The sequence below is a fragment of the Tiliqua scincoides genome, chromosome 6, assembly GCF_035046505.1.
Source record: "Tiliqua scincoides isolate rTilSci1 chromosome 6, rTilSci1.hap2, whole genome shotgun sequence".
Taxonomy (NCBI): Eukaryota; Metazoa; Chordata; class Lepidosauria; order Squamata; family Scincidae; genus Tiliqua; species Tiliqua scincoides.
Genome location: NC_089826.1, coordinates 9,390,912 through 9,407,253, shown reverse-complemented (window position 1 = coordinate 9,407,253; position 16,342 = coordinate 9,390,912). Strand labels below are relative to the sequence as shown.

General features: G+C 48.5%; 1 protein-coding gene across 1 annotated transcript in view; it reads right to left on the bottom strand.

Moving 5' to 3' along the window:
• FGF5 (fibroblast growth factor 5) overlaps positions 1 to 14,402 on the bottom strand; it is a 21,189-nt gene extending 6,787 nt beyond the window's left edge. The window contains exons 1-2 of the mRNA XM_066632282.1: positions 14,084 to 14,402; positions 4,581 to 4,684 (exon numbers count right to left, since the gene is read on the bottom strand). Of these exons, the coding sequence (XP_066488379.1) occupies positions 4,581 to 4,684; positions 14,084 to 14,402 (423 nt within the window). The remainder of the gene's footprint in view (positions 1 to 4,580; positions 4,685 to 14,083) is intronic.
• Positions 14,403 to 16,342: the final 1,940 nt, after the last annotated feature.

The following is a 16,342-nucleotide window of genomic DNA, read 5'->3' as shown; positions in this document are numbered from 1 at the left end:
CTCTGCTTCCTGCCAAGATCTGTGTCAACCAGAAGAGCAAATCCTTTGTCCCCTGGGACATCCATTTTGCTCAGCTGCCTTTACAATCAATGAGAACAGAATTATTAAATGGTACACACTGACAATGTCTCTGTAAATTTTGCTTTTGTAAAGCTGGGAACATCAGCAAGCCAACCCCTTTTTTCCCCCTAACAGGTATTCCCTTAGATAGAAGTATGCCAATGAAATTTACTGTTGCATTGTTAAATCCCCAGATAATATTTCATTGCATATATGACTTTATAACAAAAAGGTTCTGGATTTAGGTCTTGCTCAAAGGGTTTAAGAAGATAAGAAGCACCGAAGAAGTCTCTTCTGTATAAGAATCAGTGCTGTATAGCTTTATGATATGCCCTGATAGCCAACACTCTTAGACCGTTATCACAAAAATGTTCACATTTCTGCAACAAAGAACCCCCACATTTTGCAACCAATATCTAGTGTAAGATACAGTTCTGAAGTGGTTATACTGGCTCCCTGTTATGCTTCACTTTCAACATCAGGCTTCTGGTCCTTACTGTGTAACATCTCCTGCTCTTTGCCCTGACTAGGTACCCTCCATTATCACTTCCCAAAAAACCTACTCTATCCACTGGAAGACCACCCACTGTTAGGGGACGGGTTGTAAGTCAGAGGCTGAACACATCCTTTGGATGCAGATGGTCCCAGCCTTCAATCCCTTGTTTCAGATTCATGTTACTCTCCACACCTAGCATAGCTTCTCTTTCTCAGTTCATCAAGCTGCTTCTGCTCCCTTCAAGACCCACAACTTTCCTGAACAATCCAGCCTAACCATGTTTTGCCTACTCCTCCATTGCTGCTTGAGTTTTGGTCTTCAATTAATGGGCTGCCCTCCAACTCATAGTGGGTCACATCAGTGGTGACACCACCATTTTTTTTCTTAAGAAAAATGGACAAAGAGGATGTATCTATACTATACTTAAATTGGTTTGATGGTAATTTAGCAAAGGTAGTCCAAGGCAATCTGCCTCCCAGATCCTCAAATTCTGCTGCCTTATACCCGCCAGCATGAATGTCCGCTCCATCCCCCACCATGAGACAACCACAACAACCTAGGCTAAAGTACCCAGTTAACTGTGTTAGTGATTTGTTTTATTTTCCACTTGCTGTTTAACCTCTATACCAGTGATTTTCGTCCGTTTTCATCTCAAGGCACATTTGCATGGGAATAATAAGATGGGAATAATAAGATGGGAATAAGATGGTGGCACACCTGGGCACCCGTGGCACACCTGGGGACCATTCGTGGCACACCAGTGTGCCACGGCACAGTGGTTGAAAATGGCTGCTCTTTACCATGTTTTGGGTAACCCATCTAAACCAGGGGAGTCAAAGATAAGGCCCGCGGGCCGGATCCAGCCTGCAAAGCCATTTTGAACGCCCCCCCGGGCATTGGGGGAGTTCGGGACTGGCCCACCCCTGCTTGCTCCAACAGCGAGCAGAGCTCTGCGGCCGGAGTGAGGACTGGAGCAGCCGCGTGTGGCGTCTCCATTCCTCCCTCCAGCTGCCAGCAGGCCTTGCCCACGGCTGGAAGGGGCGACTGAGGGCTGGAGCACCCGCGCGCGGCATCCCCGGTCCTTGGTCCTCTCTCCGGGCGCGAGCAGGGCTCACCCGCAGCCGGAGAGAGTTCTGAGGGCTGGAGCAGCTATGTGCGGTGTCCCCAGCCTTCGGTCCTCCGCCCAGCCGTGGCCAGAGCTCTCCCGGGCTTTGGTTGCGGCCAGAGGGGGCCTGGGAGCCGGAGCCGATGTGCGTGGCTTCCCTGACCCTGACTAGTGGCGGGTAGGTGGGGGTTACTGGGAGGCTTGGCTGGTTGGCGGGCAGGAGATGCTTTGTGGTAGGATGGGGTGGGGTGAAGTAGCAGAGCGAGGGGGAAGCCTCAGCTTTTTAAAAAACAGGAAGCGACGTCACAAGTGATATCACTTCCTGTGGTCAAGTCACTTCCAGGTGCCACATTTGGAGTTTGGCCCTCAGCAGGTGCCCTGAATCCAATGTGGCCCCCAGGATGAAATGAGTTTGACACCCCTGATCTAAACCTTCCTTTGCCTTCCCATGATTTCACAAGTGCCATTTTTTTTTGGGCCACTTTACCCTTTTTATTTTGGTGTTCATCATCCTATTAATTCAGAATACCCTCTTGTTTTTGGTCGTGTTTTTAACCTATCTGGTCTAGTTTAATTCTCTCAGGAGGGAGCTCTTTGCCCTGTCTTCCCAGATCACCAGCCTTTGCTACTATCCGGCTTTTAAGGGATTTCCCTAGAATTGTGAAGCCCTCTGTTCTCCTGGGAGAGAGGTTTCTCCAAGTCAGCCTCCTTCTGTCGGGTTCCTCTCACCTTGGTGATGACAACAAACTATTATCCCAGTTTACACCCAGTTTCAGGACCAAATGTGCTGGGAGTGGGTCCTGGCTGCTAGACGCTGTGTCCTGCGCCTGTCCATCTAACTAACACTGGGTCAGGAAGCGGAAAAATGAGATAAGAGGAGCTGGGGTATCTTTGTTAAGGGAAGCATCAAGAAACAATCTAACTGCAAGTCTATTCCATGTCTACTCAGAAGTAAATCCCACTATGTTCAAGAGAGCTGACTTAAGTGTGCACAGATTGCTGCCTAAGGGCACAATCCTAAGCAGTTCTACTCAGAAGTAAGTCCCCTTTTGTCCCATAGGGCTTACTCTCAGGAAAGTGTGGTTAGGATTGCAGCCTAAGGGCCCAATCCTATCCAACTTTCCAGCATCTGTGTAGCTGTAATGCAGCCCTTAGGTAAGGGAACAAATGTCCCCGTGCCTTGAGGAGGCCTCTGTGACTGCTTCCCCACCACAGGATGCAGTGCACGCCCCATTGGCATGGCTACACAGGCACGGGAAAATTGGATAGGATTGGGCTCTAAGGCAATTAAAAATGAGCCACTTTATAATTTAATTAATTGCAACCTAAAAGAAAGGCTGAAGCGCAGATATGGAAGGGGAAACCGATTAGCTCAAGTAATTTGTTCCAGACCCCCTCCTGAAATAATGATGAGGCTGAGCTTTCTCTAGCTAGAAGTAACCAGAATGCTGTTGAAATAAAAAAAACCTCCATTGAGTGACAGGCACAACACTTGCTTGAGCCCCTTCGAACTCATTAGTCCACAAAATAACTTCATCCTGCCAAAGCAGGAAAGAACAACAGATGATATTTTATATTATTTGCATTATTTAGCCTAATGATATTAAGATATTTGGTCTGGGTTTTAACTAATTTCATGCAGAGATCTGGCTGACAAGATTGCAGGTCCTAACCTTTTGGACCGATCTTTCTTAACTAGTGTCTCTTTATCACACTACATCTTGCCCACAGCAATTAACTAGAAACTTAGAAAGGGGGTTAATTTGGCTGCCACTGAGTCATAAAATGAAACTTTCCTATGGAATAACAAAATGATTGAACTTTAGAGGGGAGGAGAGAACAGTTTCTGTTCACAAGGCTATTGGGCATGATGTTGCACAAGTTTCACAAAAAGCCCCCACTAACAGTGAGATCTCTGATTTAAGATATTACAAGATGCTTTGCAAGTTAATGGGCAGCCCAACCTAATCCCCATGCTGCAATTACAGAGGTGCTGACATGAGCTATGCGGCATCCAATGGGGAATTTTTGGCAGCTGGAGGTCTCCTTGGGAAAGGGGGACATTTGATCCCTTGCTGTTGGGTAAGCCCCAGCAACCGCAAAGGGTTAATTTGAACCTGCACCAGCGATATCGCTGGTGCAAGTCTGCCTTGATCCATGGAAGCAGAACACACCAGAAAAGGGGTCAGGATTTGCTACACACCCTCCCATTCCTCACTGCCTAGCTGTTTGCCCTCACCCTGAACAGGATGGCTAATTTTGATTTCCATGATTCTGGCTTTCTAGGCAGGGCTAGTGGGATGGGCCAGGGTCGGCAAAGCCGCTGGGGTCAGCTAGGAAGGGGGCCTCTTCAAGTCACAAGCAAGTGGCAGAATGGGACCAGGGATGGAGCTAGGACATCACTGCAGGGGCAACATGGGCAGAACCTATAAAAATCTTGATTCCACTGGCTTTTCAGGCCTCTAGAAAGATTACATTATACAGAATGCCAGCTGGGTCAGTCCACTATTAACTGCTCAGCAATCTTTCCCATGAAGGCCCACAAAAACTGGGAGCTGGGCTGGTTAATTTGAGAGCACAACCCTATCTACATTATATAAACTTGGTGAGTGAACAGGCTAGTGGGGAAAACCCTTTGCATCTGCATGGAACCTATACAGTGGATTAGGGGGTTTGTTGGCAACTGTTACCCTGCACATGCCTGATCTCAGAAGCTAAGCAGGATCAGGCCTGGTTAGTACCTAGATGGGAGACCACCTGGGAATACCAGGTGCTATAGGCTGATACCATAGTCTTTTGAGACTGAAGGTTGCCAACCATTCTTTGAGTGTGCAGGTGAAGCTGGAGCAATTAGCACATCACAGAAACACATATCCTAGAAATGCAGGTTTTGTTTTGTTTTTTACAATTTTTACTTACACTTGCATGGAGTTTTCCTTTTTTTGACATCGCTAAAAATTTGTTGCTGAAAACTCCTCGTATTCCTACAATCCCCTGAGACACAGCAAATATTTCCAAAATACCTAGGATGACAGAAATCCCAAAATAAAACACAATTCGTTTTTCACAGCACTGCAAAGAAAAAGAAAGAGAAAAATCTTATGCACTGTCTTTCCTTTAAAAAAAAAAATAGAAAGCAAGAAAAAAAAATCCCTAGCTTTGTCATTGTAGGTTTAACCAGTGATTTCATGGTCCAGTGCTTCTTGCTTGCTGCTTGGGTTATCTGAATATACATTTATTTATAGACATCCTGAGGTTTCAAAGGACACGACCGATGTGGGATTCTGGGGTGGAATATTATGACTGCTGCTTACACTTATGCCATCCAAGTGCCCTCAAAGCGAAGGCACCTGGAGAGTTTTTAGGGAGAGCAATCTGGAGCCACAGTCCTCCCCCTGCCCAAGGTTGAATCCTGAAACTTACGACTGTGGCTCACAAGAAAGCACTTCCAGCACAGCTAGAAACAGTTTTCAGTGGCTCAACTTACCCCTGGAACATCTAAAGTAATAATGCAGATGAGAGGGCCTCTGAGAGTGTGCAGAGTGCATTTTTCTTACCAGCAAAGCGACATAGCCCACTCTATATACCTAAGGGCGCAATCCTAACCAACATTCCTGCACCGAGGTAAGGGCAATGTAGAGCCGAGGTAAAGGAACAAATATTCCCTTACCTTGAGGAGGCATCTGTGACTGCCCCCCAACTGCAAGATGCAGCACATGCCCCATTGACACAGCTATGTCAGTGCTGGAAAATTGGTTAGGATTTGGGCCTAAGATATGGAGCTGGGCTTTCAAAGTAGACGGCCTCCTGCCAAATAAAGCTGCCTTATGCTGAATCAGATCATGAGCTGATTGGTAGCGTATCTCCAGGTCTTTCTAGCCCCACTGCCTGAGATCCCCTCCTTTCCTTCTTCAGGGCAGGGATGCAAGGAATTGAGCCAAAGACCTTCTGACTGCAAAGCATTTGCTCTGCTTTGCTCAAGTGCTGCAGGCTTGAGCACTGGGCTTCGCATCATTGACTCATGCTCCAATTAGCTTTTCTTCATTAATTGCAAGTGATTTTAACACCTCCTTCACACACACACACACACACACACACCATGCACATTCAGAGAAACTTAAGAAAAACTCAGAGAAAACCAGGAAGCATTGTACTGAGTTGAGGAATGCCACTGTCTAATGGGGAGCTGTGGTCAGCGACTGTCCACCATGGTCTCCCACTGCTTTTCCCACCCAGCCCTAGCTAGGCCTTTTTTCCTACTTGACCTTTCCTTGGAGAGGACAGGGAGCTTCTCTGCCCAATCCAGAGTGCTTTCAAGCTGATTTGAACTGCTGGTGCCCACTGACTCTATGCAAGATTGCTGCAGACCAGAATCTCCTGATTAGAGCAAACTTGTCCTAACAAGGCCAACAAAACTGAGGCATGGAAAGAAGTTGTTGTTGTTGGCAACCTTCAGTCTCGAAAGACTATGGTAAAAAGAAGTAGTAACTGCCACAAGAACTCCCAAAACCTATGAAGCCTGAGGACTGCGGCTAGAGCTGAGTGGATCCTTCTGCTCACCTACTACATGGAGTAGTATTCTCCAGGGCAGTATTCTTCTCTCTGTCTTGCTCCCTTCACTGAGCTCACATTGTAATGGAATCATAATGTAAGCCTTTGGAGGTACTTACCATGGTTGTGAATAAAGTTACTCTTTGTTTAAAAACAAAACAAAACACAGAAACTTAAGAAACAAACCTGAGAAAAACCCAGGGCACAATCTTTGAAAGCTATTGAGTACTCTCCTATCCTTGCTCCCCAGAGTAATGGACTACAAGTGTAGGGGAAAAGTAATGCAGAACTCATTTCAGGTGTCCTCCTGGTTTATACCTGGGTTAAAAAAAACCCCCACAAATTTGGCCAGTTCCTTACATTAAGCTACCCCAGAAACAAAAAAGATGATGGTTAGATCTAATTTGGCTCTGGATAAGTAGCATGTTAATTAAGTCAAATTATATAGATCTAAATACACATTGATGTCTTTGTGCAAGCTTTAGAGAGCTAGGTCCTGCCCGTGTATTGGAGTCATGGAAGATCTGGTGAGGAGATAGGAGGTGGTGTCAGCAGTGGCCCCTTTAAGGGTTAAGGCCTGGGCTTTCAGCAGAGGGTGTGCTGCACAGCGGCAGCCACTAGATGTCTCCAGGGATATAAGGAGCACCTGATGCAGGAAGGCTTTGTGGACTGTAGGTGGAGTGAGAGGTGACTTTCTGGCCAACTGAATAATGGACCAATTCTCTGGCTAACTGACTTTCTGGCACACTAATTCACAGACTGGCAAACAAACAAACAAACAACTAACTAACTAACACCCTGACAGATTGGAGGATGAACTGGCACCCAGACTAATGGACTGCTCCAATAGAGACTGCTGAGTGGTGGAGAGATGATGAGGTGGTGCTGCTGTACCTAAAAAGACTGTTGCTTGAAGGAGGAACCCTGCAGATTTACAGGCAAACCAGCCACCTACTAGTCTCCTTCCTGCTGGTGCTTGAACATAGTGGTAGTTTTTGCAGCCTGCTGGATCTAGCTGTGGTTATGCTGGGGGAACTTATTACTTATGATCATAAGTTCTTTAGGCAAAGCTCAGAACAGGGATTTGGCAAGACAGCCTCCCTCCTGTTTCAGGGAAGTGACACTGTCTGGTTTAAGGGGCCTCCTCTTGCTTGCTTCCATACCACATGTGTGCAGCTAGTGTAAAGGCATGCTGCATGCTGGTCAGTACTGAAATCTGTGGCAGATCCAGGTGCCCATCCCAGTGGTGTAGCTAGAGGGGGTGCAAAGCACTAAGCTTTGCAGGGAGCCTTACTGTGGAGTGCAAGCAGCCCCCTCCCCTCCTCTCTGGAGCCAGGTGCATGACTCCATCTTGCTTCCACTGCTGGGAATGGCACAGAAGAAGAGGAGCTGCTTGCACACAGCAGTGAGGCTCCCTACAAAACCTAGTGCTTTGCACCCCTCTCTAGCTATGCCACTGGCCCATCCCCCCACCCACTGCTACAAGTTGCGTGCTTGAAAGCACAACAGGAGCTGGATCAGGGCTTCTGGATCAAGTTTCTACTCTGTCTTTTCATACTTTAGTCAAGCCGTATCTTGGGAGAGTATTCCAATGGGCTTTCATAGGCATGATTGATTTGGAAATGGCTGAATGGACTGTAACAGCAGAACGGTAAGAGACCCATCTCAGTTTTTCCAGCACTGCGAATTTCTGTAAGCACCTCCTGCCACTGTTCTCACTTCATCCCCTCCCAGTTCTTCTGGCAATTTGCTTTTGAAGAGAATGCATTTTGCTCTCATCTTTTGCTGGGCTGGTTCAGAGAGCTATCAAAAGTAGCAGAGAAATAGGAGCAGATTTACTTTGTGTTGAAGGTGAACAGAGGTGATTCGGAACCTGCATAAGGAGCTGTTCTTTTTACCAAGAAAGAGCAATGAGAGAGCAGCAGGTACTATTTTTACATGGCTGAGCTGCATTCTGAATTACCCCCATAATGCTAGGAAGCGAAGGAAGGGACCATCTAAGTGCTTGTTGTTATGAGGTCATCAGAATATGAGAGAGCAAAGGCAGCAGCAAAAGGAAATGCTGAAGACAGGTGAAGCGTATCATTGGTTGATGTGGAAAGTTCAGAAGGAAAACTGGGGGTGACCTGAGCTATGCTTCTGAACTAGATGCTGGCCACCTGCACAGGTGGAACCTACATGGATCATGTTTAGAAACCCCAGTGCAAGCCAGCAGCTACCTTTTAGGACAAACTGCCGTGGAAGTAAGGTTCTAGATCTGGCTGCCTCAGGGCCTGGTTCAAGGCTCCTGGTGGTATTCAAGTTCCCAGCAAGATGAAACTCATTCCCTTACCTCTGGTCTCCTATCTGATGGGAGAGGCAACTTGAAGACTTGGAGTATACTGTCTCCTGTGACAATCCAGTGTGTGTGTGTGTGTGTTGATCATTTCTATGGGATGGGCAAGTACTTTGCAATGCTGATTTTACAACAGTTTTGTTGGTTAGCTGCTAATGATGTCCACATTTGATAAGGATGAGAAACTGATGTAGTGAAACATGGGGTGCTTGCACCTTACTTTTAGAACATCAGAAGTTTACACCAACAGTCATTGCCACTTCAAGAAGCTTCGAGAAGAAGCTGTCCTTCTCCGTTGTCCCTAGGCTGAGAAGAAAATTTAACTACTGTTGATCAAACATGAACCCACAGCACCAGGAGATCAGCACTGAACTGCCTGTGCAAACACACTCCGTGATTTGACCCTGGGGCTTTCCCAGCCCTACCTGCACAGACCAGAGGCTGTGCCTAAGATCTTCTGCAAGGAACACAGGTACTCAGCTGCTGAGCTGCAGCCCACCCCCTTCTCTGGCTTTCTCCAAGCCATGGGTATGGCTGGCTACTAAGATTATAAACCAGTGGTACTCATACACCAATGGTACTTAAGGTGCTATTCAGTGGTACTCATGGGAACCCCAGACCCCTGCCATCTGGTAGCAAGACTAGCAGTGCAACATGTCCGGCAGCAATAGGAGGCTTGGCTTGGCTCTGCAGGCAGAGAGAGCTCCAGCATAGGGTAACCAGATGTCCTCTTTTTCCAGGATGTGTCTTCTTTTTTTTTTTTTTTTTAGCCTACTGTCCTGGAAAAGAGCTGAACTACCCTCCTTCTCCCTGTCAGTAGGCAGCACACTATTTTATGTAATAGTTTTACATTTACTAAGTAATAGTGTTTAAATTAGCCCCATGAAATCAATACACATGAGTGTCCTGGGTGCCCTACATTTTTCTTGGGTATCCTACATTTTGGGGTGCTTGGTCCTCTTTTGTGGTTAGGACAACTGGTTGCCCAGCTCCAGCATGCCCTTTTCGCTGCTTGGAAAAACCCTCCTCTCTGCCCGAGCCTCTTGCCAGTGTTTGTGTCCGGCCTCCCAATCTAGAAGTAACTGGTAATGATGACATTGCCAGTTAATTCTGGTGGTACTTCCAATAGGTGGACCATGCAAAGTGGTACAGCAGGGGACAAATGTTGAGACATGCTGGTGTAAGCCCTACACAAATCTAAATTAAAAAACAAAAAACAAATGAGAGATGATTTATGTTCATTATTCTCTGGCAAGGGGGGCAGGAGACCAAATAGATGCTGGCATTTGTGAATGCTGTGCTCCTTTTTGCTGCTAATTTTCATCATGTAAATATTTGTGGAAACGGTAAGAGATCAGCAGATAAAATAAGAGGAAAGATTTGACATCGAACAGCTGGAGGTAGATGGATATAATTCAGACTGGGCCTTTGAGGAGGGGAGAACAATATTGTGCAATGAAAGAGTCGAGGAAAGCAGAGTGAATAGCAGTAAATTGCTGACACAATAAGCTTCTTCAGCAGGAAAGTGCTCAGCAGTGGCGCACATGTTTGCATTCTTGCTGGGTAAATAAAAGGCTTGGTTAAACAACATCAATACCTTTGCAGGGCATCAGGATGCTTCTGCAGCAGGAAGCCTGGCGTGTTACCCTAAAAGCCAATGATCCTGGGAATCAGCTCCACTTTCTACAGCCTCAAGCTCTGTTCCTAAAGCGCATTGACTAAAACAGGCCTCCTGAAGACCAGACCAGTGTGTTACATAGTTGCCCTAACCATACTTCATGGTGATATAAATTCACTCCATATGTCAGTGGCATAACTAGAGGGGGTGCAATGCACTAAGTTTTGCAGGGAGCCTCACCACAGCATGCAAGTAGTCCCATTCTGGACAGTGGGAGCAAAACAGAGGGGAGGGGCTGCTTGCAGGAGTGCTTTGCACCCCCTCTGGCTATGCCACTGGTCAGGGAATCAGGCCTTTTGTATGTCTACTCAGAAGGAAGTTCGAGTGAATTCTACACAGCTTACTGCCAAACTGTGCTCAGGACTGCAGCCTTCATTTTTACAGGCTTGTAAAAACACCCCCTCCCTGCCCCATGGACTCTTTGGCTTACCACTGCTCTTTTATATTGCATCAAATGCTCAGGACCAAAGCTAGCACACATGTAAGGCAGGGTGCTGGCAAGATCATGACATGACAGTAGAGATGCATAAAAGCATCTCTGACCTTTCATACTTTCCCTCCTCCCTCTCAAATAGATGCCTTGGGCATCCTAATCTGTCCTGGAACTGCAGCATGCTGTTGGCAACCTTCAGTCTCGAAAGATTATGGTATCGCGCTCTGAATGGTGGTGCTGGAACAGTGTCTAGTGTGGCTGAAAAGGCCGATTCTGGAGTGACAATCCCTTCCACACCGGGAGAAAGTGCAGTCTGTCCCTGGTCTGTCTCCCTGGCTATGGGCCTTCCTTCTTTGCCTCTTTGCCTCAGACTGTTGGCCAAGTGTCTCTTCAAACTGGGAAAGGCCATGCTGCACAGCCTACCTCCAAGCTCAGAGGCCAGGGTTCTCAGCATCAAATACAGCATGGTGGGGGGGATTTTCACCCTTTTCTAAATAAGAGCAGCCCCTCCCCAAGGTGCTCTTTGTCCTGATGGGAAAAAAGACATGTGCACATATATTTTTCTTTTCCTCTGCTGGAAAAACTTCAATGGCAAGTAGCTTCATCTTAGATTCTCAATGAAGTGGTTTTAGCTTGAAAACACATTCTCTCCCCCCTCCCTTCTTGTGTCAGTTCTATTACCTTTTATTTTCTCTATTAAGCACAGAGAAAAACTGAGATTGTCTTTAGTTTTGTCCTTTCCCTTGTTTTCTTCAATTTTGGTAGAATGAAATGATAAAGGTTTTCTTAAATTAGGCCACCTTAGAATGCAAATTGGGGAAACTGAATATTGAATTGCTTTCCCATGGGGAAAAGCTCACTGTAGAAAAACAGAAGACTACCCTTAGCCCCTCTTCTCAACATGCTAGTTTTAAATGTGCAAGGCATTTTTAGGCAAGCAGTGTCTGGACAAGCAGCAGCATTAACTAGTCAAATTCTGACTAAATTGGCAGGGAATGCTACAAGTGCTTTTTAATCTGGTGGAGGATGTGATCATCTCCTCCCCCCCCCCCAAGCCTGAAGGGGTCCAGCCCGTTCCACCACCTTCAGAAACTGCAACCTCACTTCCAGTTCATTCGTTGCATACAGAGGCCAAACCTGAAACTGCCCAGTTTAGTAAAGTGGTATAATGCTCATACCACTTTAGTGCTTCCCAGTATTCAAGCACTAAAGGGATGAGGCAAATTAATGGAAAGAGAGCCTATCGGTGCCAGTGAGTCACAATGAATACATGCAACCCAGTGGCATAGCTAGAGGGGGGGCAAAGCACCAAGGTCTGCAGTGAACCTCACCGCAGTGTGCAAGGCACCTGACTGACCACTGTTGTAACCAGGACATTGGAGTAGATGCACTTTCAGTCTGATCCATTTACTTATGTTCTCTAGAACTTAGCTGTTCGGTTCCATCAAATGGTTTGTATTGGCAAAACACTGCAAGTAAGAAATATTGTCATGCTGCCCTGATTGTTCTGAAACTCAGGCAGGTGTTTGTTTTCCTTAAACATATGCATCCATTTAAGTAGGATGACTCAGAAGTAAGCTTCATGAAGGGTCAGTGGGATTCACTCAAGCAAGCAACCAAGCATGCAGAAGAGGGCAGCCTTTATCTGGAGGACAAATGGGGCATGGATTGGTGAGGGTTGGAATGAGTGCAAAGGGCTGCAAAACCAAAGAGGGAAGGGAAATGTCAGTTTGTAAGAAGTTAAACTAATAATGATGGTTTGAATCAGCCAGTTTATTATTACAGTAATCCTATAAATTGTTTTCTCTGACAATTTTCAGTGTACCAAATGCACACTCTCTGTCACTCTCTCTCTCTCTGGATAATTAGACTATTCCACAGGTATAGTGTGACTTCTATTGGCAGCTCTCCCATCCCTGTGGTGTTAACATACCTGGAGTGGACACTTAAGAAACAGCTCTGGGATCCTGGCTTGCTTCTCTGAAATCCACCTGCACCAATTGATGTTCAGCCCCTATTTTAACCAACCCAGATCCTTAAGAGTTCCACTAACCATGGGTGTGATCCATCCCAAAAGCAGTGCCACCAGCCCCATTGCCTCTGCTGAATGACTCTGAAGTTCAAACATGCAGCCTTGAATGAACCAGTGAAGTCAATTCATTGACTGTGTTCTTAGCCTGCCTGTCCAGGGATGGGGAGCTACACTAAAAGGGCTCCTTGGGGGTGAAAAAAATAAAAGGAAAGAGGTGTCTTAGGGTTTGAAAGTCCTATGACACTTTCCTGGGAGTAAGCCCCTTTGACTCTGATGGGACTTGCTTCTGAGCAGACATGCAGAGGACTGGGGCTGTGTTTCAACTGCGCTCGCTCTTCCCCCTGAAGCAATAAGTCCAATACCCTTTAAATGTCCCACAGTGCAATCAGAAGCAAATCCTATTGAGTAAGCCCCATTGACTCTGATGGGACTTACTTCTAAGTAGACATGCAGAGGATTGGGGCCATGTTTCAAGTGCTCTCTCCCACTCCCCCCCCCAAGCAATAAATCTAATCCCCTTTAAGTGTCCCATGGGGCAATCCACTATATGTCTGCTCAGAAGTCAATCCTATTGAGTAAGCCCCATTGACTCTGATGGGACTTACTTCTAAGTAGACATGCAGAGGATTGGGGCCGTGTTTCAAGTGCTCTCTCCCACTCCGCCCCCCCAAGCAATAAATCTAATCCCCTTTAAGTGTCCCATGGGGCAATCCACTACATGTCTGCTCAGAAGTCAATCCTATTGAGTAAGCCCCATTGACTCTGATGGGACGTACTTCTGAGTAGACATGCAGAGGATTGGGGCCGTGTTTCAAGTGCTCTCTCCCACTTTCCCCCCCCCCAAGCAATAAATCTAATCCCCTTTAAATGTCCCTTGGGGCAATCCACTACATGTCTGCTCAGAAGTCAATCCTATTGAGTAAGCCCCATTGACTCTGATAGGACTTACTTCTGAGGAGACATGCAGAGGATTGGGGCCGTGTTTCAAGTGCTCTCTCCCACTTCCCCCCCCCCCCAAGCAATAAATCTAATCCCCTTTAAGTGTCCCATGGGGCAATCCACTACATGTCTGCTCAGAAGTCAATCCTATTGAGTAAGCCCCATTGACTCTGGTGGGACGTACTTCTGAGTAGACGTGCAGAGGATTGGGACCATATTTCAAGTGCTTTCTCTCACTCTCTCTTCCGCCCCCCCCCAAGCAATAAGTCCAATCCCCTTTAAATGTCCCTCAGTGCAACCCTCTGCACGTCTACTCAGAAGTAAATGCTATTGAGTTCAGTGGGGACTTGCTCCCAGGTAAGTGTGCACAGGAGTCTAGCCCGGGGGGGTGGTGGTGGCGTGCCCCCCCCCGACAGTTCCCTTCCGCCCCCCAGCAAGGGTGCGAGGCACTTACTCAGGAGGCTGGCGTGGTGGGAGCCGTTGACCGCCCCATCGGGGTGGATCTGCAGATGGAAGCCGATGCCCGCCCTGCAGTAGAGGCTGCCGGTCCTGCGGCCGGACGGGGTCCAGTGGAAGCTGGTCCTCTCGGCGCCGGAGAGGGAGGAAGGTGCCGAGGAGGAGGAGGAGGAGGAAGGCTTCCTGCCGCCCTCCTTGGCGGGGGGATCGGAGCCTCCCGGCGGAGCCCTGGGGGGCAGCGGCGCCCCCCGGAGCGCCCAGGCGAGGAGGATGCGGTGGCCGAGGAAGAGGAGGCAGAGGAAGGAGGAGGCGCTCATGCTTGCAGCCGGAGGGGCGCGCGGGGGCTGCGGCGGCGGAGGCACCCTCGGGCCGGGGAAGGCATCGCCGCCCCCGCGGGAGGGGGACGCGAGGCGGCCGCGCAGATATTTATAACTCGGCTGAGCTCACCGCTCCTCTGCCCCCGTGCCGGCAGTCTCCAGGAGGCTCGCCGCCCGGCCCGGGGGCGCCCCGCGGGAGGAGCCGGTGGCGTAGCCAGAGGGGGGGCAAGGCGCTGAGTTGAGCGGGCGTGCCAGCCTCCCCTCCCCTTCGGAGCCGGGCGAACGCCTCCCCCCGCCCGCAAAGGGGAGGGGGACGGGCCGCTCGCACGCCGAGGGGAGGCTCCCTGCGAAACTTAGTGCTTTCCCCCCCTCTGGCTACGCCACTGGAAGGCAGAGGGGCGCTCTGCTGCTTCAGGCTGCAAGCCTATCCAAACTTATCTGGGAGTAAGCCCCATTGGCTATAATGGTACAGTACTTACTTCTGAGTAGACAGGTAGAGGATTGCGCTCTCAGAGAGGGCATTCTCCCCCCCCCCCCCGCTGGGAGTAACCTTGGAGTAAGCCCCTTTGGCTATAATGGTACTTCTGAGTAGACAGGTAGAGGATTGCGCTCTCAGAGAGGGCATTCTCTCCCCCCACCCCCCGCCCGCGCTTTGAGATCGATTGGCAACTTGGGACTGACCCCAAAGGTGTTCCCAATTGTGGGGTTCCGGGAAAACGAACCCCCCAGTCCGATTCACACGGTAGGAGCGTCTGGATCTGAGTCGAGTCCCCCCCAGGGGATCCTCGCCCGAAGATGCTCGATGGCCATCATCAGTGGGGGGGTCGGACAGAGTCAGGGGGAAGGAAAGGTCTCCTTCCTTCTGAAAGCACTGAACCTCCTTGGTCAGGAGGAGTCTACCACTAAACACCAGCAGATGCGAAGGGAGGGGAAGGCTACACTGAGAGCCGGGTGGAGACTTCTTGACTTGTCCAGAGAGTGCTGGAAGGTGGAATTCGGGGGGGGGGAGGTACAGACCCCCACCCTATCCCTGCAGGGTGACCCTATGCACGTTTAATGGAAGGTAAAATCCCACCAAACTTAGGTCCCAATTCTAGGCATGTCAGAAGTAAGTCCCATTATAATCAATGGGGCTTATGCCCAATTAAGTGTGGCTAGGATGGCAGCCTTAGTGGCACTGACCTCAGCTGTGCCTACCATGGATCACCTTGGAGCAATTTTGAAAGAAGGAGCCCCATTGATTTCTGTGAAAATTGTTCCAAAGGTGGAGGTTCCAGAAGAGGTGCTCAAGCCTCCTGGGCAGGGTCTCTCTGACATGGAAGTCCCAAATGGGTCGGGGTTTCGGTCTGTGTTTGGTCGCACAAGAGTGCCATTCTGGACATGCTCAGTTGCACTCTTGCCTTTCTTCTCCTTTCTTCCAATGTGAATGGCAGGGGCTGAACCAGAGCAGCTCTAACAGTGCAATCATATGTAGGCTTCCTTGGAATTAAGTCCCACAGTGCTAATGGCGGTGATTGACTTCCTGATTGGTATATTTAAGGTTGCAGCCTAAAAAGACCAGTTTGAGTTGGATGCCACTTCCATTCTGGATCTTCTTGAGAGCAAAGCCCAATCCTGTGCACGTATTTATTCAGAAGGAGGCCCCGTTGTAGTCAACAGGGCTTACTGCCAGGTAAGTGTGCATCATAGATTTGCAGACTTAAAAAAAACAACCCTAAGTCACTTTGAGGGAACTGAAAACGAAGTGGTTTGATGCTCATCAAACAGGCTCATTCACCAGCAATGAACCTGAACCTTTCCAGGGTTTCCTGGGAAGCTGTTTTCCTTGCTGAATACCCAGCAGTGAGGATACTGAGGGTCTGGTTTTGTGGCTTGGGCTGGGCAGAAGCAGGAGGCCACCCTCCTTCCAGCTCTCCATTCAGGGGGAGGACCAGTGGCAT